We start from the raw sequence: 22,846 nt of genomic DNA, 5'->3' as shown, positions 1-22,846 counted from the left end.
TTGTGAAATGGTGCAACATCAATGCATACTTTCTGTCATCCAGGCTAAATCCTCTCAAAATTACATTTTACATGAGTAAAAGTCTTATAAAGAAAAAACTAAACTTAAAGAAGTTAAAATGTTTTGAAAAGTTGGGATGCCTTTTCTTTCGAATTTACACCAAACAAAATTGCACTTGCAGGAGCTGCTTGATTTTAATGGTACTGATACTATTTTTACTTCACAAGATCTTTAGTGAAAGGTATTTATACATTCTAAAGGGGAACTACATTCTTGAGATTTCACTGATAACAGCAAGCAGATAAAGGACAACTGAAAGAGCAGCTTCACCTGGAAGAAGAGATGATTTTCTTTTGACGCACTTCAAGGAGGATCATTCACTATTGAGTGGGATGGTTGCAAGACCATAGAATTTGAAACTACATAAGATTTTGTTCAGTGCAAGTTTAAAGCACACACGTTATCCTGAGCACATGTAACTCAAAATAACTCCACTGAATGCGATTTGCTTCAAATAATGTTGCTGATAGATTTCTTACACATACCAGATTCCCTGGATTGTTGACCCAAGGATAAAGCAGTGGACTGCAGCCTCTGTTGGTTGAACTTGTACGAAAGAAGTAGGTTGTGAGGAATTGTGAAAATTTATGTCCATTAGTCAACAAAGAGAGGGAGGAATATCAGAAGGAGCAGGCTTGGCAAAAATTTGATAAGGGAATTTTTTTTCCACCCAGAGAGTGGTAGTAGTCTGGAACTCCCTGCCTGAAAGGATGATAGAGGTCGGAGTATCCAGGAAACTCCAGGAGGAGACTTGGTACGTCACCAAAGACTCTGGCAAATTTCTATAGATGTACGGTGGACAGCATTCTGACCGGTTGCATCACAGCCTGGTATGGAGGCTCCAATGCACAGGATCACAAGAGACTGCAGAGGGTTGTAGACTCAGCCAGCTCTATCATGGGCACAATCCTCCCCACCGTCAAGGACATCATCAAGAGGCGATGCCTCAAGAAGGCGGCGTCCATCACTGAGGACCTTCACTGTCTGGGACATGCCCTCTTCTCGTTGCCACCATTGGGGAGCAGGTACAGGAGCCTGGATACTCACAGTCAGTTATTTAGGAACAGCTTCTTCCCCTCTGTCATCAGATTTCTGAACGGTTCATGAACCCATGAACAGTATCTCATTATTCTTTTGCACTATTTATTTATTTTGTAACCTAGAGTAATTTTATGCCTTTTTACTGTACTGCTGCCACAAAAACCACAAGTTTCACGGCATATAAGTCAGTGATAATAAACCTGATTCTGATTCTGATTCTGACACATAAAAAGTACTTGGAGTGTACTTGAAGAGGTGTGACCTGCAGAGTCAAGGAACAAGGTGGGATTTGACAGGATAGCTTCCGTTGACGAATATGGAAATGATGGGCCAATCGTCCTCCTTTAGGGTCATAGCTTTTCTCTGAGTTTTCTGTGTTTATGATCTGTTTCTTCTTCAACTGCTAATTTTCTAAAGCACCTTATAAAAGGATCTGACCTCCTGAAAGAAAATGTTCTGTATTTTCTTCTCGGAAGGTCACCATTTATCGACTATCTCTAATTGTTCTTGAACAGAATGACTTGCTGGACTGTTTTAGATTCAAGTAAGTCACTGTGGGTCTGGAGTCACATATTGGCTAGACTTGGTGAGAATGGTGGACTTGTTCTCCAAAGCAACATAGACGAAGCAGATAAGTTTTTAAAACAGTCTAGTGTGGCTGCTCATGGCTACCAGTACCAACACTAGATTTTGTTTTTCCCAGATTATTTAAATAAATAAATTTAAATTGCCTACCAGTGGTGGTAGTAATTGAACTTTTATCTCTAGAGTGTTCATCAGACCTCAGCACGACTGGCCTGCACCATGCTACCATCCACCATTCCTTTGTGGTTACTACTTTTTCTCATTGATACGAAATGGAGTGCTCTAGGGGTATGGAACGTCTTTGCCAGTTGTCACCTGAGGTTTGTACTGTGTGTTGACAAGGTGGAGCAACACTACCAGGGGCACACTAAAGCCCACTCCACTCCACCCAACAACTTCAGTGGAGCAGCCCTCAATTCTGGCAATCCCCAACTCCTAGCCAACTCCTGAAGCTCAATGTCTTCTGTTAGCTTTTTGTTGGCCTTTCCAATTAAAGCCCAAACTGATATAGATTTGTCTTGAAGACAATTGAGAAGAAATTTGGGCAGGTTATAAAAAGAGGGGCTTACACCCATTTCTTGCCACCACCCAATCTGTACTGAATGTCTCCAGCAGTTCTATGTGATTTTTCTCTGAACTCTGGTGATTTTTGTTCCTATCACCCAGTCAGTGGCTGATGCTTTGCTGAGTCATCAGTCAATTCAGAAAATACATCTTGAGTATTACTTGCACGAATTCCCTGACACAATTGATCCTTTCATGACCAAATTCATGCTTTTTCTTTCAGAAAGTCATCTAAAAACTAGTTCTATGATCCTATATATTACATCTACATTTGTGTAGGCAATTTCAAACCATTCTTTGATAGCCTACCACCTCCATTCAATTATATCCAGAACATAAATCTATCATATCATTTGAGATCACACCACTAAGGTTGCTGTCCATGGACTGATTACAGATTGAAATATTGCATGTATTTTACAGGAGTTGGCCATCAGTATGCTTTACATTCATGAACTATACTTTGTTCATCGTCTATATTTGGGTTTGCTCTAGATTTGATCTAAAAGTCCATCAATTTACCAAAATTCCCAGGCCCCTTGGGACTTAGGTCTTGGGTCCATAAGAACGTGAGAAAGAGAAGCAGCAACAGGCCATTCAGCTCACTTGTGCTGGTTCTATCACAGCAGATCTTTCCACAGCGCCACTTTCCTGCACTCATGCCTTATTCCTTGACTCTCTTCATATCAAAAAAAAATTCTCTTGCTTGTCTTATCTTTAGTTTGTCTATCGACAAATAGATTGCTGAAGCAATGAGGATGGCCAACTTACAGACACTCACCAAGGATCCCAAACACAGGATAGATGAAGATCTCTCACTTGTTGATCACAAGTACTTTACAAGTATGAGAAGCATTATGTTGAAGTGTTTTTGTTTGATAATTCATGCATTTTCCTTCATTATACTTAAACATAAACAAATACAGGCTATAATTACACTTTAAGTATAATTATTATATTTAGTCATACTGAAAATCAGACAGATGCTTTTAAGATTACTTAAAGTGGATAAATGACTTCAATCAAACTGAACCTGTGAAGGCAAATTCAACCTACAACCATTGTAAGACTTACTGTGCTGAATGAAACTCTCTGTTGTGTTAATTTGAATATTATTTCAAATCTGTCAACTGGTGTGCAATCACACACAACAGGAAATAAAAGTGTTGTCATTTATTTCTGAAATTTGGAGAACTGGTGTAATGCTTCAATACTCATTTAGTTTTTGACTCCCATCAATTTTAATTCAGGAGAACACAAAGCAAAACATGAACATCTAAAGTTAGCAGTAGATTTCACTTCCATTCCAACAGAATGGTGTATGTTAAGCATATAAGTTTAGTAGTGCTGTTGCATAATATGCCCTGTGGGATTACTTTATTGCTGACTTCAAATATTATATGTGTGTGCTATTATTTTGTCTTATGTGCGATACAATAGATAGCCACCAAATGTTGTCACAGGTGGAAACTTTTCTGGAATCGAGCCCGATGTCAATCTCAGCCAAACACTTTGCCCGTAGTTAAGTTCCAGCACTGCGTCACCAGTGACAGTTCTGCTGCCGGGGACACTGTTGTCCGTACCTTCATATTGAAAGGCCAGTTTATCCACTCCATCGACCACCAGGAAGCCAGACAAGTGTGAGCTGAAGGACTCGATGGTGTACTTAAAGACATACACACCAAGGAACGGAATTGAAAACTTCCCACTCCCGGGTGCATAGGAAGCACCATAATTGACGTAGAGATGATTAAATCTGATTGGGCCAGAAGTATTCATCGCATAGGTGTGTGCTACAAAGAATGCCACCATCGGAGCGTACCTGTATGATCCTCTTGAGAAATCTGCCAAAAGAGGAAAGTCACCTGAATAACTTGTCAACGCATCACGCCTCAGCTACAGATGTCCTTCACCCTCCATGAAAAAATCTTGCATTTGTGCAACAACTTTCATTAGATTGCCAATGAAATACTTTAGAAATCTTGTTAAGTAGGAAAAGCAGCATCTTCACAGCAAGATCCCACAAACCACAATGTGACAACTACCAAGGGGTTTCAGCTCTCTAATGTGGCTGGTTTGGAGCAGCAATTATATCTCATATGATGTTGGTGAACCAGTTTACCACTATTGAGAGTAGGGTATTCATCTCCATAATGTCACCATTAACCATGTTCTTTTTTAGTGATGGAGAGGCTGATATTGGCTAGATAGCAGAGCGAACTTCCCAGTTCCTCTATCCAAATAATCCCATCGGATCTGATATTGGCTAGACAGCAGAGCGAACTTCCCAGTTCCTCTATCCAAATAATCCCATCGGATCCTTTGCATCCACTTGAGGGGATTGGACAGGACTTCAGTTCTTCAAGAGTTTTGCACTCAAGCCTCTGGAGCTGGACCTGAACTTTCAACCTTCTGATTCAGAAGCAAAAGAGCTCCCCATTGAGTCACAGCAAACATTACAGTGCTGGAAAGTGCAAGCCTTCTGCTTAAATATGGGAATACCAGGAAACCAACAGGCAGTTCTGGAGTGTCAGTGCCCAGAGTGATAATGGTGTGGAACTCTCCGTGACAAGAAATGGTTGAAGCAAACAAGATAAATGCACTTATAGTGAATCCAGATGGACACATGAGGGACAAAGGGATGGGGTTAGATTAATCAAGACTTGAGGTCCTTGTGGAGGTTATATAGGAATAGAAGAAAATTGGAGCAGAGTAGGCCACGCGGCCCCTATAGCCTGCTCCACCAGTCGATATAATCAGGGCTGATCTGCCCCAGGTGTCAATTCTTCTTCTGCGTCAGATCCTCATAGCCCTCAGTTCCCCAATCTTTCAAAAATGCATCTACCTCTTCCCTAAGTACCTGCAGAAGTCTAACCTTCACAGCTGCCTGGGGCCAAGAATTCCAGAGATTCTCCACCCTCATTGACAAGTTGAGCCAGTTGCTGTGAGGCCAAGAAGTTGTCACCAGAATGGGGGAAAAAAATTCCACATTTCTAGTAAAATGCAAAATTATTCCAGCATGCTGTGACCTCGAACACTCGTCATTACAGCGGGAAAAGGTCATTGCATTGGTAAAATGGTCACATACAGATGTGGAGGGTCATCGTCCACTCCTTGTATGTGGACTGACTTTTAAATGGACAGGCACAGCCAAATATTATGTGTTTAAATCAGACTTGAATCCACACCTCAACGTGCCTGAAACTCATTCCTGCTCGGAAAAGCCCCACCCACTGGATTTTTTGCCTACACCAGGAACCTTCAGGAAACGGTGCCAGAAAGGTTTCCCCAATCATCACCATGAAATGGAATCATTTCACTTTTGTTTCTGTTAACAGATGTTTGAAGCCATATTAACGTTCAGTGGTTAGCGCAATGCTATTACAGCGCCAGCAATCACTGTTTGATTCCCGTTGCTGTCTGTAAGGAGTTTGTGCATTCTCCCGTGTCTGCGTGGGTTTCCTCCAGGTGCTCCGGTTTCCTCCCACATTCTAAAGATGTACGGGTAGGTTAATTTGGGGGTTTAAAATGGGTGCGCGGACTTGTTGGGCTGGAAGGGCCTGTTACCACGCTGTAAATAAAATTTAAAATTTAAAAAAAACAACCAAAATAAGCACAAATGGTTTAGAAATATCGCACAGAATGGTAATTCTTTTGGTTTGGTTCCCGAAAGGCTGAGATTCCTCATGAGCACAAGTGGTGCATCAGGAATTTAGCACATAATCTCAGCATGTATTTCTGTGCTATATTGCAAGGGATACAACCCTTTAGGACAAGCTATGAAATAAAAACTCAGTTTGCCTGCTATGGAATAAACCACTGCACCATTTGAAAAGCAGGGAGTTCTTCTAGTGACCTTATCATTGCTTCTGTCAATCAATTCCATTAGCAGAGATAAAGCACATGTTTGTTTCATTAACTGTGGGACTGAAGTGTGTAAATTACACTCTGCGTAATGACAGAAGTCACACTTCCAAGGTGAGATGCTCCGAAGTGTATAAAGGCTGATTACAAACACACAGAAGTTTCTTTTTCCTCTCAAAGGCTTTTGGCAGCTCGCTGACCCGGAATTAAGCTTTATCAAGAAATAGTAGATCCCTGCTGTGAGCTGTCTTGAGCTGATACCCTGAGTCTGAAGTCAGCCTTGTGCCGCAGATATAGAACTGCTGCCTCACAGCTCCAGGGTCCTGTGTTCAAACCTGACCTCTGATGCTATCTGCGTGGAGTTTGCACATTCTCCCTGCAACAGCATGGGTTTCCTCCCATTGCTTTAATTTCCTCTCACATCTCATATACGTGAGGGTTGATAGGTTAGTTGACCACTGTATACAGAGTGTGTAACTGAGTGGGAGAAGCTGGGAGGCATTGGTGGGAATGTGGGCAAAAGAAAATAGGATTCGTGTAAGTAGGTGCTTGATGGATAGCAGGGACTAGTGGGCCGAAGGGCTTATTTCCGTGCTCTACGTTTCTTTTATCATTTTAAGGAAGTCCTTCTGTCATCTGAGGAGCTAGGTCCTAAGCAATAGCTGGCCCGGAATTACTTCATGAGTTAAACGTGTGCAGTCACAAACTATCTCTGCCACTGAAATACCCAAGGACATGGAAATCTGTCCTCAGTCACATAATGTGCAAATATGAAAGATGCACATGCTCACCAAACTTTCCTTCCAAAACCTGCTTCTGTTGAAAGCAATAAAACCAAAGTTTATTATTATTATTGGGTTATTATTGGTTTATTATTGTCACATGTACCAAGATGTACTTGAAACCTTTTGTTTTCATGCCATCCAGGCAGATCATTCCATACATAAGTACATTGAGATGGTAAAAAGAAAAATAGGATGCAGAATATAGCACAGCAGCAACTGAGAAAGTGAAGTGCAGGTGGACAATATAAAATGTAAGGGCATCAACGAGGGTGATCAAGAGGTCGTCTTTAGCGTATGAGAGGTCCGTTCAAGAGTCTGATTACAGCGGGATAGGAGCTGCCCTAGAGCCTGGTAGTACGTGCTTTCAAACTTTTGTATCTTCTGTCCGATGAGAGAGGGGTTGAAGAGAGAATGACTGGGGTGGGAGGGGTCCTTAATTATGTCGGCTGCTTTCCTGAGCCAGCAGGAGGTGTAGACAGAGTCAATGGAAGGGAGGCTAGTTTGCATGATGGACTGGGCTGTGCTCACGACTCTCTGTAATTTCTTGCGGTTTTGGGCAGAGCAGTTGCCTACCAAGCTGTGATGCATCTGGATTGGATGCTTTCTATGGTTTATAAGTGGAATTTGGAACTTTAAACTTAAACTTTATTTATACAGCATGGTAACAGGCTCTGCCGGCCCAATGAGCCCGCACTGCCTAATTACACCCATGTTAACATACTAACCCGCACGTCTTTGGAATGTGGGAGGAAACCAGAGCACCCAGAGGAAACCCACGCAGTCACAGGGAGAATGTACAAATTCCTTACAGACAGCGGCGGGAATTGAATCCCGATTGCTGGCACTGTAATAATGTTACACTAACCGCTACGCTACTATGCCACTGAATTTAATGCACATGTGTTGATCTAGTGTGCATCAGACACATGATTGAAGACAGCTTTCTCCAGAGGGTTGTATTTTCCCAGACCTGATAGTTTTGTTGTGATGTGGAACACTTGGTGTGTACCAGAGGTGCTGGTCTCCCTCTGAACACCAGCACCTTTCAATCTCTCACCATTTAAAAACTGCTCTGCTTTTCTATTTTGGATGAGCTCACAAATTCCACATTATATTCTCCACCATGCCCCAGATCATTCACTCAGCCTGCCTATATATATCTGAAATCTTTCTTTGTCGTCCTCATATCCCACACTACCACATTGCTTTGTAGCATCAACAAACTTGGATATATTACGCCTGATCTTCTCATCCAAATCATTCAAATAATATTGCCCAGCCAAGACCACACCAGCACACTTCACTGGTCACAACTACCCAACCCAAAAATGACTTATTTATTCCTGCTCTCTGTTTTCTGTCCATGAACCCATTCTCAATCCATGCCAGTGTATTGCTCCCAGTACCTTGCATCCTAATTTTGTTCAATAATCTCCAGGGTGGTATGTCAGCCTTTAAAAACACAATACAGCACATCAACTGTTCATTTATTCTGTTTGTTAAAACCTTAAAACACCCTAATAAGTTTGTCAAGTGTGATTTCTCTTTCATAAATCAGAGAAATTATTTCATCTTGTTGGCTCTTCCCAATCTTATCATTATTTTCAGTCTAGCTATACTTCCTTCACAATAAATGACAGCATTTTCCCTACTAAAGATTGTCAGACTAAATGATCCATATCTCCCCTTCTTCACATTCTCTCCTTTCTTGAATTTCCTTCATCAATTGTGGAATTGAATTTAGGAGCCGAGAGGTATTGTTGCAGCTATATCGGACCCTGGTCAGACCCCACGGAGTATTGTGCTCAGTTCTGGTCACCTCACTACAGGAAAGATGTGAAAGCCATAGAAAGGGTACAGAGGAGATTTACAAGGATGCTGCCTGGAATGCGGAGCATGCCTCATGAAAGCAGGTTGAGGGAACTCGGCCTTTTCTCCTTGGAGCGACGGAGGATGAGGGGGGACCTGATAGAGGTGTATTAGATGATGAGAGGCATTGATCGGGTAGATAGTCAGAGGCTTTTCCCCAGGGCTGAAATGGTGGCCACAAGAAGACATAGGTTTAAGGTGCTGGGGAGTAGATATAGAGATGTCAGGGGTAAGTTTTTTACTCAGAGGGTGGTGAGTGTGTGGAATGGGCTGCCGGCAATGGTGGTCTTTTAAGTTACTTTTGGATAGGTACATGGAGCTGAGAAAAAGAGAGGGCTATGGGTAAGCCTAGTAATTTCTAAGGTAGAGACATGTTCAGCACAGCTTTGTGCGCCGAAGGGCCTGAATTGTGCTGTAGGTTTTCTATGTTTCTATGTCATAGTGGATTTTTGTCTGGAATTCATGTCCCTGTCATCTAAAGAGAAAGTAGTAGACACTCCCTACTTCAACCAGAGCAGACCCAACATCAGACTTGGATTTTAATGAACATGTGTCCTTGTCTGAGGAAGATACCAAGATGGTTGGGATAGAAGGACTTGGCAATCACAAGTCAGGCAACTGAGGACTGGGAAGAATTCTCCCTGCTTCTCAAATACTTACTGTTTTGTTTATGTCACTGCTTAAACACAGCATTCAGTGCAGCTTCTTGAAAAACCTGTGTGTATCTTTCAGAACATCTATTGCAACTAATGAGGTATCTCTTGAAGTGTGAACATTGTTGTAATTTGTGAAATGCATCAATCAATTTGCAAAGTGCAAGCCACAACAGAAATGTGATAATCACTGATGATCTGGCGTTAGTGATGTTGATTTTGGGACAGAAAATGACCACAACATGGGGAGAGTTCCCTTGTTCTTCCTCATCATAGTGCTGTGGAATCTCTCACATCCACCTGAGAGATGAGATGGTTTTGGTTTAACATCCAGTCTGAAACATGACACTGCAGCAGACGTTAGTTTTTGAGGAAGATTAAGCAGATTGAGCCTATGAGGTTAACAGAATTAGTGGCAATCTCCCTGAAATATGCAAAATTCTCATGGGGTTTCACTGAGTAGATGCAGGGACATTGTTTCCACTGCCTGGGGTGTCTTGAACCAGGAGTCAGTATTGAAATAAGGCGTTGGCCATTCAGGACAGGACCATAGAGTTATAAGGGAGAAATAGCATGGAAACAGATCATTTGGGTCCGCACCAACAATCAATATCCCACCCTAACCTCCCATTTTTTATTCTTCCCAGATTTTTATCACTTCCCCCCAGATTCTATCACTCACTTACACACAAGGGCCGATTAACCCACCAATCCGCACGTCTTTTGGCTGTGGGAAGAAACCAGAGTACCCGGAGGAAACACAAGCAGTCACAAGGAGAATTTAAAAACTCCACGCTGACAGAATCCGAGGTCAGGATTCAACCCGGGTCTCTGGCACTGAGAAGCAGTGGTTGTACTTGCTGCACCACTGTATTGCCCTTATGAGAAGAGATGAGAAGAAATTTCTTCATCTGGGGAAATGAACCTTTGGAATTCTCTACTCAAGAAGGCTGCGGAGACTCAGACACTGTGTACATTCAAGATAGAGATTGATAGATTCTTGGATATTAGGGGAATCAAAGTATTAGTGCAGGAAAATGGTGCTGAGATAAAGGATCGACCATGTCTCAACACTGGTGCCCCACAAGGCTGCTTCCTAAGCCCCCTACTCTGCTCGTTATATAGTCATGACTGAGTGGCCATATTCTGCTCTAACTCCATCTACAAGTTTGCAGTTGATACCACCATAGTAGGCCGTATCTCAAATAACCAAGAGTTGGAGTACAGGAAGGAGATAGAGAGCTCAGTGACATGGTGTCATGACAACAACCTTTCCCTCAATGTCAACAAAACAAAAGAGCTGGTCATTGACTTCAGGAAAGGGGGCGGTGTACATGCACCTGTCTACGTCAATGGTGCTGAGGTCGAGAGGGTTGCGAGCTTCAAGTTCTGAGGAGTGAACATCACCAATAACCTGTCCTGGTCCAACCACGTAGATGCCATGGCCAAGAAAGCTCACCAGCGCCTCTACTTACTCAGGACGCTAAAGAAATTTGGCATGTCCCCTTTGACACTCACCAATTTTTATTGATGCACCATAGAAAGCATCCTATCTGGATGCATCATGGCTTGGTATGGCAACTGCAGAGAGTTGTGGACACAGCCCAGCACATCACGGAAATCAGCCTCCCCTCCATGGACTCTGTCTATACCTCTCGCTGCCTTGGTGAAGCAAAGCATAATCAAAGACCCCACCCACCCAGGTCATTCTCTCTTCTCTCCTCTCCCATAGGCAGAAGATACAGGATCCTGAGGGCACATACCACCAGGCTCAAGGACAGCTTCTGAACAGTTCCCTTATACAATGAGATGGACTTTTGACCTCACAATCTACCTTGTTATGACCTTGCACCTTATTGTCGACCTGCACTGCACTTCCCTGTAGCTGTGACACTTTACTCTGTATTCTGTTATTGTTTTTACTCTGTACTACCTCAATGCACTGTGTAATGAATCGATCTGTACAAACGGTATGCAAGACAGGTTTTTACTGTACCTCGGTACAAGTGACAATAATAAACCAATACCAATATTGTTATTGAATCCAGAACATGTGCAAATAACCTGCTCAGGCTTCTATATATGTTTCAGTGATAAGGTACATCAGTATAAGTTCATGGATCTGAATTTTATCTATAAGCTCTAATCTTTGCAAAATATTTCTCTCCGTGGTATCATATATAGCCTCATCCAGTGGCCATGTGATTGAAGATGGAATAAACATTTGATTTAAAAATGCAATAGGTAGCGAATGATAATCTTAATATGAATATAAATGTCATAAAATGTAAAAAAAATCACAATCAACAATGTCAGTGTCACTAATTGAGCATTTGGAACATATTCAAGATCTTGATTAATTTGCTTTAGGGTATAAATGAAATGCTGAATAAAGAGCATGCCACAAAGGTTGGCTAAAATTTGGTATACATTTTACCAACTAAATCAAATCCTATCCAGTTTAATTAATAGGTTTGACGTGCTGGAAGATTTGACTGTGTCAGGGTGTCTTTGTTGTGGGATAGCTGCCTGTTGTCCTGTTTGAAGGCACACACTTGAGATCTTACTAATAGGTGCTGGATTATTCCATTGATAAAACAGCCCAAGTGTTAAAATGAAAAGAAACTCAATTTTAGCTCAATCAGTTGGAAAATTCCTCAAGTGAAAACAATCCCCCGCTCCTTTCTGCAGGATCTGTCTACATTGCTGAGAGGATGAAATAAATGGAAAATCAAACAAACCCACCTGTCTTCAAGGCATTTGCATCCAGCAGTTTAATGTCACAGCTGGGACCACCAAATGGAGGACAACAGACACACACAAAGCCTTTTCTTTGATTAATACACGTCCCACCATTCTGGCATGGGGCACTGTCGCAGCTTACGGACTCCACTGTAAATATAGACAGCAAGGGCCATTAGAACATGAGAATTTAATGGCACAGAGACATTTTATAAACACTCAGCCTCCTCCATACTTGCCGGACTTTGCGGACAGGATGATCCTTGCTCTCTGAGCCTGCCATTGGCTTCACTGAGTCTGAAGGTTATCTCCCACTAAAGTAAAATAATTTGCATTTATAGAGCACCTTTTACAAAAAAGAACAAGCAATCGAAGAAGTACAGTCACTGTTGTAATGTAGGAAATGTGACAACTAGATCAGCTCATCAGGTTTAAACTAGATTGCGAGGGGGAAGGGAACCGGAGGAGTAGGTCAGAGGAAGAAGGGGATGGGGGAAAGTCAAATCTGACAGGTAGAGAGGCTTTGAGGAAGGAGAAGCAGAGTACAGACTATAAAAGTAGTAAGGTGGATGGGCTAAAGTGCAGTTACTTAAATGCGAGAAGCATCAGGAATAAGGGAGATGAACTGAGAGCTTGGATTAGTAGATGGGACTAAGATATTGTGGCTATTACAGAGACATGGCTGACATCAGGGCGGGAATAGATATTGAATATTCCTGGTTTTCAGTGTTTTAAAAGGGATAGGGAGAGGGGGAGAAGAGGAGGAGGGATGGCGATACTGGTCAGGGACACTGTTACAGCCGCAGAAAGGGTAGATAATGTAGAAGGATCCTCTCTAGAGTCAATATGGGTGGAAGTTAGGAACAAGAAAGGGGCAGTTACCCTTCTGGGAGTATTCTATAGGCCCCCCGGTAGCAGTAGGGATACTCAAGAGCAGATTGGGAGGCAGTTTTTGGAGAGATGCGAAAATAACAGGGTCATTATAATGGGAAACTTCAACTTTCCAAATATTGATTGGCACCTACTTAGTGCCAAGGGTTTAGACGGGGCGCAGTTTGTTAGGTGTGTCCAGGACGGATTCCTGACACAGTATGTTGACAGGCCGACTAGAGGGAATGCCATATTATATCTAGTTTTAGGTAATGAACTGGGAGAGGTGACAGATCTATCGGTGGGTGAGCATTTGGGGGGCAGTAACCATTGCTCCATAACCTTTAGAATTGTCATGGACAGGGATAGGAGCAAAGAGGACGGGAAGATATTTAATTGGGGAAAGGCGAATTATGAGACTACAAGGCGAGAACTTGGGAGGGTAAGTTTGGGTGATATTTTTGAAGGGAAATGTACTATAGAGATGTGGTCGATGTTCAGGGATCTTTTGCAGGATGTTAGGGATAAATTTCTTCCGGTGAGGCAGAGAAGGAATGGCAGGGTGAAGGAACCGTGGGTGACGAGAGAGGTGGAACAACTCATTAGGAAGAAGAAGGCAGCATACATAAGGTGTAAGCAGCAAGGATCAGACAGGGCTCGTGAGGAATATAGAGTAGCAAGGAAGGAACTTAAGAAAGGGCTGAGGAAAGCGAGAAGGGGACATGAAAAGGCTTTGATGAATAGGGTTAAGGAGAATCCCAAGGCTTTTTTCTCGTACGTGAAGAGCAGAAGGATGGCTAGGGTAAAGGTAGGTCCGATTAAAGACAAAGGTGGGAGGATGTGCCTGGAAGCTGTGGAAGTGGGTGAGGTTCTCAATGAATACTTCTCTTCAGTATTCACCAAGGAGAGGGGTCTTGATGATGCTAAGGACAGTGTTGGTAAGGGTAATGTTCTAGGGTATGTAGATATCAAGAGAGAGGATGTGTTGGAGCTGTTAGAAGATATTAGGACAGATAAGTCCCCGGGCCCTGACGGAATATTCCCCAGGCTGCTTTGGGAGGCGAGGGAGGAGACTGCTGAAACATTGGTTAGGATCTTTAAGTCCTCGTTTTTCACGGGGATGGTACTGGAGGACTGGAGGGTGGTGAATGTTGTCCCTTTATTCAAGAAATGTAGTAGGGATAGTCCAGGGAATTACAGGCCAGTGAGCCTTACGTCTGTGGTGGGTAAGCTGTTAGAAAGGATTCTAAGAGATAGGATCTATGAGCATTTAGAGAATCATGGATGATTAGAGACAGCCAACATTGCTTTGCGAAGGGAGGATCATGCCTCACAAGCATGATAGGGTTCTTTGAGGAGGTGACCAGGAAGATTGATGAGGGTAGTGCAGTGGATGTGGTCTACATGGATTTTAGTAAGGCGTTTGACAAGGTTCCGCACGGTAGGGTTCTTCAGAAGGTCAGAAGCCAAGGAATCCAGGGAGGCTTGGCCGTGTGGATTCAGAATTGGCTTGCCTGTAGAAGGCAGAGGGTTGTGGTGGAGGGAGTGCATTTGGATTGGAGGGCTGTGACTAGTGGTGTCCCACAGGGATCGGTTCTGGGACCTCTACTTTTTGTGATATTTATTAACGACTTAGATGAGGCTGGGTTAGCAAGTTTGCAGATGACACAAAGATTGGTGGTGTTGTGGATAGTGTGGAGGGCTGTTGAAGCTTGCAGAGGGATATTGACAGGATGCAGAGCTGGGCTGACAAGTGACAGATGGAGTTCAATCCAGAGAAGTGTGAGGTGGTACACTTTGGAAAGACAAACTCCAAGGCAGAGTACAAGGTAAATGGCAGGATTCTGAGCAGTGTGGAGGAGCAGAGGGATCTGGGGGTTCATATCCACAGATCCCTGAAAGTTGCCTCACAGGTGGATAGGGTAGTTAAGAAAGCTTATGGGATGTTAGCATTCATAAGTCGGGGGATCGAATTTAAGAGCTGCAAAGTGCTAATGCAGCTTTACAAAACTCTGGTGAGGCCACACTTAGAGTATTGTGTCCAGTTCTGGTCGCCTCATTATAGGGAGGATGTGGAGGTGTTGGAAAGGGTGCAGAGGAGATTTACCAGGATGCTGCCTGGATTTGAGAGTATGGATTATGAGGAGAGACTAAAGGAGCTAGGGCTGTTCTCATTGGAGAGAAGGAGGATGAGAGGAGACATGATAGAGGTATACAAGATATTGAGAGGAACAGATAGAGTGGACAGCCAGCACCTCTTTCCCAGGGTGCCAATGCTCAAAACAAGAGGGCATGGCTTTAAGGTAATGGTGGGAAGTTCAATAGAGATGTCAGAGGGAGGTTTTTCACCCAGAGAGTGGTTGGTGCATGGAATGCGCTGCCTGAGGTGGTGGTGGAGGCTGATACATTGGACAAGTTCAAGAGATTGTTAGATAAGCATATGGAGGAATTGAGGAATTTAAGATAGAGGGATATGTGGGAGGAAGGGGTTAGATAGTCTTAGGTGTGGTTTGAAGGGTGGCACAACATGGTGGGCCGAAGGGCCTGTATTGTGCTGTATTGTCCTATGGTTCATGAAGATTTCATCACCTTTGATCATGTGACTGAACTGAAGCATTGACTCTGTTTCTCCTCGCGCTGGTGCTGCCTGACCTGTTGTGCATTTCCAGTATTTTATGTTTCATTCCAGTCTTCACACCTAAATCCAGACTCTTGGTAACTGCAGACAGATGTGGGTTACTGTCCTGCAGAATGTGAATACTCTCACTCAAGCTAATGCTCCCACTGTCATTTACAAACCCATTGCTCCCTCCTCTGGCAAAAAAAATCATCCTTCTTCTCTGGAAACACTGGCATGCTCTGAACAAAGAGGACAACTTCTCATCTCTCCTGATAATGGTGCAGAAGGAGACCATACAACTCATCAGATCCTTGCTAACTCCCAGGGGATTAATCCCATAACTCCCAGGGGAGCAATCCCATTGCCCCCCTTCCTCCTTTCTTTATTTCCCGAAATTTCTGCAAATTCTCTCTCACATGCCCATCAACTCCTCCTGCGATTTTATTTTGCAGTTAACTTATTGTAAGGGTTAACTTACAGAAGTTAACTCACAGGCATGGTAGTGTAATGGTTAACAAAATGCTATTACAGCGCCAGTGACCCAGGTTCAATTACTGCCGCTGTCTGTAAGGAGTTTGTACGTTCTCCATGTTTCTGCGTGGGTTTCCTCCGGGTGCTCCGGTTTCCTCCCACATTCCAAAGACGTACGGGTTAGGAAGTTGTGGGCATGATATGTTGGTGCTGGAAGCGTGGCAACGCTTGCGGGCTGCCCCCAGAACACTCTATGCAAAAGATGCATTTCACTGTGTGTTTCAATGTACATGTGACTAATGAAGATATTTTATCTTACCTTTGGGATGTGGGGTGGGGGGGTGGCGGGGGTGACTGGAGCACCCTGAGGAAACCCACACGGTCACAGGGAGAACTTACAAACTCTGCATTGACAGGACCTGAGGTTAAGATTGAACCCAGATCCCTGGAGCCGTGAGGTCACAGCAATAACAGCTTGCCAGCCTATTTCCTTAACAATTCCAAAGTCTAGTTTCAAATCATTCAAATCAAGAGTAAACACTACACAGATTGTTGATGTAACCATGCATTAACATTAATATATGAATGCTAATGATATGAAAGTAATCACTTGCAATAGTGTCTCAACCCCCCCATAGACTGGCAGACACAATCAATGATGAGAAGTTGTGGATCAGTTCAATAAATGAAGCCTTTGTGATTCTGCTCCACAGTTCAGTACAGCTGCAGATATGATCAATACTAAATGCATTGTAATGAGGCAGTTTATATCACTGCTCCCTTTCTCGTGGAGCTGCAGGTGACAAAATTTGCTATCACGATTCTAATAAAAGCTGACAAGCCTTTAATATCACACAGCACAGGTCAGCTGTACAATCCAGAGGTTCTCCGGTAACTCTCCTGTGATGGATCGGTGTGCTAACATCTGGCTTCAAAGCAAGGTCAGTCCCTTACAAACTTCACACAACAACATTGTAATTCCAGCTTCAAATGAGACAGTGGCAGAGATTTGAAAGCACATGTATGACAGGCAATCTGTACCACAGGAGAGCTGAGATCAGGTAACTGCCACCCTTAGCGTGCCTCTCTTCCATTTCCCCTCCTCCTCCAAATTCCTCAAAGAAAAATCCTCCACAACAGAGCTGTCAGGCAGAGAGAGCAGATAAAAATGCATTGGGATAGATTCTCACCTTTGTTGCTTGTTTGGACACCAATGAAGCAGCTAACCCACTTTCTGTGGAGCCCACCATTTAAAGGTCCATTGATTTTCTAAGATAAGATTTCTTTATTAGTCACATGTACATTGAAACACACAGTGAAATGCATCTTCTGTGTAGAGTGTTCTGGGGGCAGTCCACAAGTGTCGCCATTCTTCCGGCGCCGACATAGCATGCCTACAACTTCCTAACCCGTATGTCTTTGGAATGTGGGAGGAAACCGGAGCACCCGGAGGAAACCCACGCAGACACACAGGGAGAACATACAAACTCCTTACAGACAGCAGCGGGAATTGAACCCGGGTCACTGGCACTGTAAAGCGTTAGGCTAACCGCTACACTACTGTATTATTAGCAAATTGCTCTTGATATTTCCATTGGTGGGTATCATGATGGCAAAATGGTGTGGAATATGACATAAATAACAGCCCTCCCATACGCACAACACACACACACACACACACACACACACACACACACACACACACACACACGTACACACACACGCACGCACGCGCACACATAAGCGTACGTGAGCACAAATACACACTGACGGAACACACACACACGCAAAAATCAGCAAAATGAACCTAAACTACATTTTCCAAGATCTCAACTGGTCTTCAGCTGCCTAGGACCCAAACTCTGGACTTTCTTCATCACACCTTTCTCCTCTTTTCAGACGCTGGTAAAAAACATAATATTGGAAATCTGCAATAAAAACAGAAAATGTTGGGGACAGCAGGTCGGGCAGTATCTGTGGAGAGAGAGAGAGCGAGTGAGAGGGAGAGAGAGTGAGAGCGAGAGAAAGAGAGAGAGAGTGAGAAAAGGAGAGAGAGAGAGAGAGAGAAGGGCAACATTTCAGGTCAATGACCTTTCATTAGAGATGGCAAACTCTATTGCTTTGACCAAGCCTAGTTTAATGTCTCTGTCTTTGTCAAAGTGTCAACATTTACTTGATTATTTCTTCACCGTATTACGTTAAAGATGATTTATAAATGCAATTTGACAATGTTAGAAGTTAGCCATCCTTCATTGGACAAAAACCTAAATAATTCATTGATATTCACATCCTCATCAGCCAGAAGGAGTTGGACCTTCATGGAACACAGACACACACTGCTCTGTTCGATGGAAGATGCTCATAACTGCATCTACAGCCCCTGCAGCCCACCTACCTTATGTACCCACTTCCCGCTGATGATGGGTGATCGCAAAGCAGGACTTTCTAATATCGTGGCAAGTGCATTTGTACTCCTTCTCTTATAGCATTCCGTCACAGACTGAACTTCAGTCACCGTCAGTTTGCTGGCAGCAAATACGATTTTCAGCTGTATATTATCTTAAAACGAACAGCAAGCTGTTTGACACTAATGCTGTTTGCACTGCAAATGGATGGCTCTGTGCAAAGCCAAGGATAATGTGAAGGTTGAATTCTCCCACTATCAACCAATAAGAGACCTCTTTTCAGACAGAAGCTTCTATTGGGTAAACAGCAATACACACAGAAAGGGAGGGTGGCAAGTCATTGCTTCATTGTGCAGTGTTGTGCTATCTCAATGTTGTCCCCACGGGTTCCAGGGAACACAAGAATCACGGGAAAGCATGCTTCCTGTATTACACCACTATAACACCATAGTTCAATCATAGCTTGTGCACTTCATTCAATTTAGTCAGCACCTAGCATAAGTGGTGTGACGGTGCTGGATGATTTTTTTCAGTCATCATTATTACTACCTCCAGTCCATATTCCAGATTATTAACTAAATTGAAATTACACAGTTTCTGTGGTGGGATTTGAACTCGGCTCTCTGGGTTGCTCATCCAATCCTCTGGATTACCAGTCTGGTATCCAAACAACTGTACCACTGACATCCAGAGAATACACAGGGGCGTTATATTGCCAGGACTGGAGAATTTTACTTCTGAGCAAAGCCTGTCTCCACTGATATTCACAATATTTAAGAAATATTTAGACAAGCACTTGAATCACTAAGGCACTGAAGGCTTCAGACCAAGTGCTGGAAAATGGGATTAATATGTTTGGGTACAATGGTCAGTACAGACATGGTTGGCCAAAGGCCCTGTTTCTGTGCTGTATGACCCTATAATTCTTAACTGAGGTTATAACATTTTAAAAGATAGGTGCAGTAAATAGAAAGGAACTATTTCCCTCAGCCAAATACCAACCATGGCATAGATTTATGGTAATTGGGAGAAGGAGAAAGGAAACTTTTTTTTCACCCAGAGTATCACAGAGGTCTGAAAGTGCGATAGAGGCAGAAGACCTTATCATATTTAATCAATACATGGGTGTGTACTAGAAGAGCCTTCAGGACTATGGACTTAAGTGCTGTGAGCTGGATAAGGGTGGGTGGTGATTCTTTGAATTGGAACAGACCCAATGGGTCAAATTGCCTCCAACATTGTAAATGGTGGAATTACCTGGATCAGTGACTTTGTCAGCATATCTTTGGCTTCTTCCAGAACTGACAGTGAAATTGGTTTTGTTGACAACTTTTGGCCTCTTGTACAACTGCTTAACTTGTTTCTGGATCTTTGTAATGTTCCTGACAACATTAGAAATGGCCCTGTCCATGAACATGGTGATATTGGTGAAGAAGAGCTCAGCTGTGGCCCAACTGGTGGTCTGCACGAACTCTCTGAGGTCCTGCTGAAGGGCTGTGATGTTTAGATTTGCCGTTGGCATGGTAACCCGAGGGACGCTGGTGTTGACATGCGTGAGCAGCAATGATAAGTTCTGGCACAATCCATGGGTTTGGTCCGACTCCTCCTTCATGCGGGAGACCCTGTCGTTCAGATTAGTCCACTTGAGCTGCAGTCCCGACACTTTGCGGCTCAGCTCCTGATACTTAGGAGGTGCGGCCTGGATCTTAGCTCCCTGCGTCAATTTGGACTTGATCTTTGGTAATGATTTAGAGTTTGCCAGCACGGAGCTCAGTTGAGATTCAAGGGCCAGAATGCGAGATTGGTAATCTTTGGTGTCTGAAGAGGAAGAAAGAGCAGTTTCCTCCAGAAGGTGAATCCTCTGTTGGAAATCCTCAATGCTGGTTGCAGTTTTGTTTAACAACTGAGACACATTCATTAGGATTGGAGGTATAATTACCTCAGTCTTTTTTAGACCCTGAAGGACACCTATCATTTCCAAAGCATTCTTGTGTCTCACAACATCAGCCACAAGGACCTTAAAGGACTCATTCAGCTGTGCAATTTGTGGGAATAGTGTTAACTCATAGTTGTGCTTTATGGTGCTCTCACGAAACAGTTCCAAAGTATATCTCCTCAGATCAGTGACATTATGTTTCAAGATATAGTAATCATCTCTCATTGAATCCACTGCATTATTAATGACAGTCATTGTATCATTCAAACTATCCTCAATTTCAAGGCGGCATTCAGCCAGAAGCCCTCTAAATGACTCTTCTTCAGCTTGGCTTTGGTTCCTGATTAACTGAGCTCCCACGGTGCTTTTGACAAACACACTGAGGCTTGCCACCTTAGAACTGAGATTGTCCAAACGTTCAGTGAGATCCTGTCTTCGTATGTGCCCAGAGTCAGCTCTGCTGCTCTCGAGAGGCCGCCCTTGATCTTCAACGAGTTGTTGGAAGATTTCAAAGTCATATGATAGATTGCTAACCCTCTCATCAATTGTCTCAAGAATGTCCCCTAACGGGGTGAAGGTATCAGAGAATGTCTTGTTTAAGTTGAGTATTTCATTCTCCACTTGGTGCAACCTGGAACCCAGGGTGATCTTGCATTCTTCAACCATTACTTGGCAAGTTCTGATCTCCATTTCCTTCTGGCTGCTTGCTGATGTTAAGTTTAAGAGCTGTAGCTCATGGGCCTTCACTTCACTGTTCAATTGCAATATCCAACGGCCGTGCATTTTCATAATTGCTGAGACATTGGACAAATACCTTTGTAGCATACCGTCTGTCTGGGTTCCTTCTTGCTCAGGGACATCTTGGAGCACCTGGCTGGACAACTGCAGCTCCTGGGTCTCTCTTGCCAATGAAAAGGTTTGGTTAATGACTTCCAGGAGAGCACCAGTTCTCTCGCGTTCCTCTTCCAATTGCCTTTGAAGAGATTTGTGCTTTTTGGTTAGCTGCTGTGATGTGTTGTGGCAAGCCAGTGACACATCAGCTCTGAGCACTTCCATTTGCTCCCGAATTTCATGGAGTTCTGAGGGAGGTGCTGGATCTTGCTCCACTGTTGTGGAGTGGAGACTCCCTGATAATGACAGAATGGTTCGATTTAACTGCTGGATGGTTTCTTTCGTGCTTTGAAGTTCCTCATTTATACTGGAGATGGTTTTGTACAGCTGAGCTACCATCTCCTCCATGTTCCCCTGAAAGGAACGAACCTGTTGTGATACCAGTTCTTTCACCAGCTCCTGAATCCCTCTCGACTTGGTCCCTGAAACAAAGTAATTCAGGCAAATTAAATGTCATCCTTCTTTAGTAAGTTGTTTACATGACAATAATGTGCCCAACAGCTGGAGAACAAATAAGTAGGGCTACATCATCCATCTTTTCCTCTGGGAAAAGGAGTCTAAAACTTGAGGGCATAGGACTAAGACGAAAGGGGAAAATTTTTAAGGGGATCTGGGGGGTAAATTTTTCACACAGAGGGTGATGGGTAAAAGATAAGATCAGATAAGATATCTTTAGCGTCACATGTACATCGAAACACACGGTGAAATGCATCTTTTGCGTTGAGTGTTCTGGGGGAAGCCTGCAAGTGTCGCCACGCTTCCGGCGCCAATGTAGCATGCCCATAACTTCCTAATCCATCCGTCTTTGGAATGTGGGAGGAAACCGGAGCACCCGGAGGAAACCCACACAGTCACGGGGAGAATGTACAAACTCCTTATAGACAGCAGCTGGAATTGAACCTGGGTCACTGGCGCTGTAATGGTGTTACGCTAACTGTGCCTGCCGGTATGTGGAACGAGCTGCCAGAGGAAGTGGTAGAGGCAAGTATAATTACAATGCTCAAAAGATAACTAGGCAGGTACATGGATAGGAAAGGTTTAGAGGGATATGGGCCAAATGCAGGCAAATGTGATTTGTGTAGAAAGGCATTTTGGTCAGCATTGATGAGTTGGGCCAAAGGACCTGTTTCTGTGCTGTGTAACTCAAAGAATCTATTATTTTATATTCTCCACAACACCAAGACACAACATAGAGCTTCCAAGGAGAAATCCCATTTTGTAAAAACTTGGCAGAGAAATGCCTGTGGTATGTTCCTCTATAATTATCACACTGCCTAAAGATTCCCTTTCATAGAACAAAGAACAGCACAGCACAGCACAGGAACAGGCCCTTTGGACCACGATGTCTGTGCCGAATATGATGCCAAATTAAACTAAATTTTTTCTGCCTGCACATGATTCATATCCCTCCGTTCCCTCCATGTTCATGTGCCTGTATAAAAGCCTCTTAAATGCCACTATCATCATTGCCCACTTCAAAATTGTGCCCT

The 22,846-nt window shown here is 43.4% G+C and overlaps 1 protein-coding gene across 1 annotated transcript in view; it reads right to left on the bottom strand.

Moving 5' to 3' along the window:
• Positions 1-1,952: 1,952 nt before the first annotated feature.
• The window catches only part of LOC127567468 (multimerin-1-like), a 72,451-nt gene continuing 51,557 nt past the window's right edge, over positions 1,953-22,846 (bottom strand). Inside the window, exons 6-8 of the mRNA XM_052010417.1 lie at positions 19,787-21,778; positions 12,167-12,313; positions 1,953-4,094 (exon numbers count right to left, since the gene is read on the bottom strand). Of these exons, the coding sequence (XP_051866377.1) occupies positions 3,673-4,094; positions 12,167-12,313; positions 19,787-21,778 (2,561 nt within the window). The 3' untranslated portion in view covers positions 1,953-3,672. The remainder of the gene's footprint in view (positions 4,095-12,166; positions 12,314-19,786; positions 21,779-22,846) is intronic.

This window comes from Pristis pectinata, chromosome 2 (genome assembly GCF_009764475.1).
Source record: "Pristis pectinata isolate sPriPec2 chromosome 2, sPriPec2.1.pri, whole genome shotgun sequence".
Lineage (NCBI taxonomy): Eukaryota > Metazoa > Chordata > Chondrichthyes > Rhinopristiformes > Pristidae > Pristis > Pristis pectinata.
This window is presented reverse-complemented; position numbering and strand designations above follow the sequence as displayed.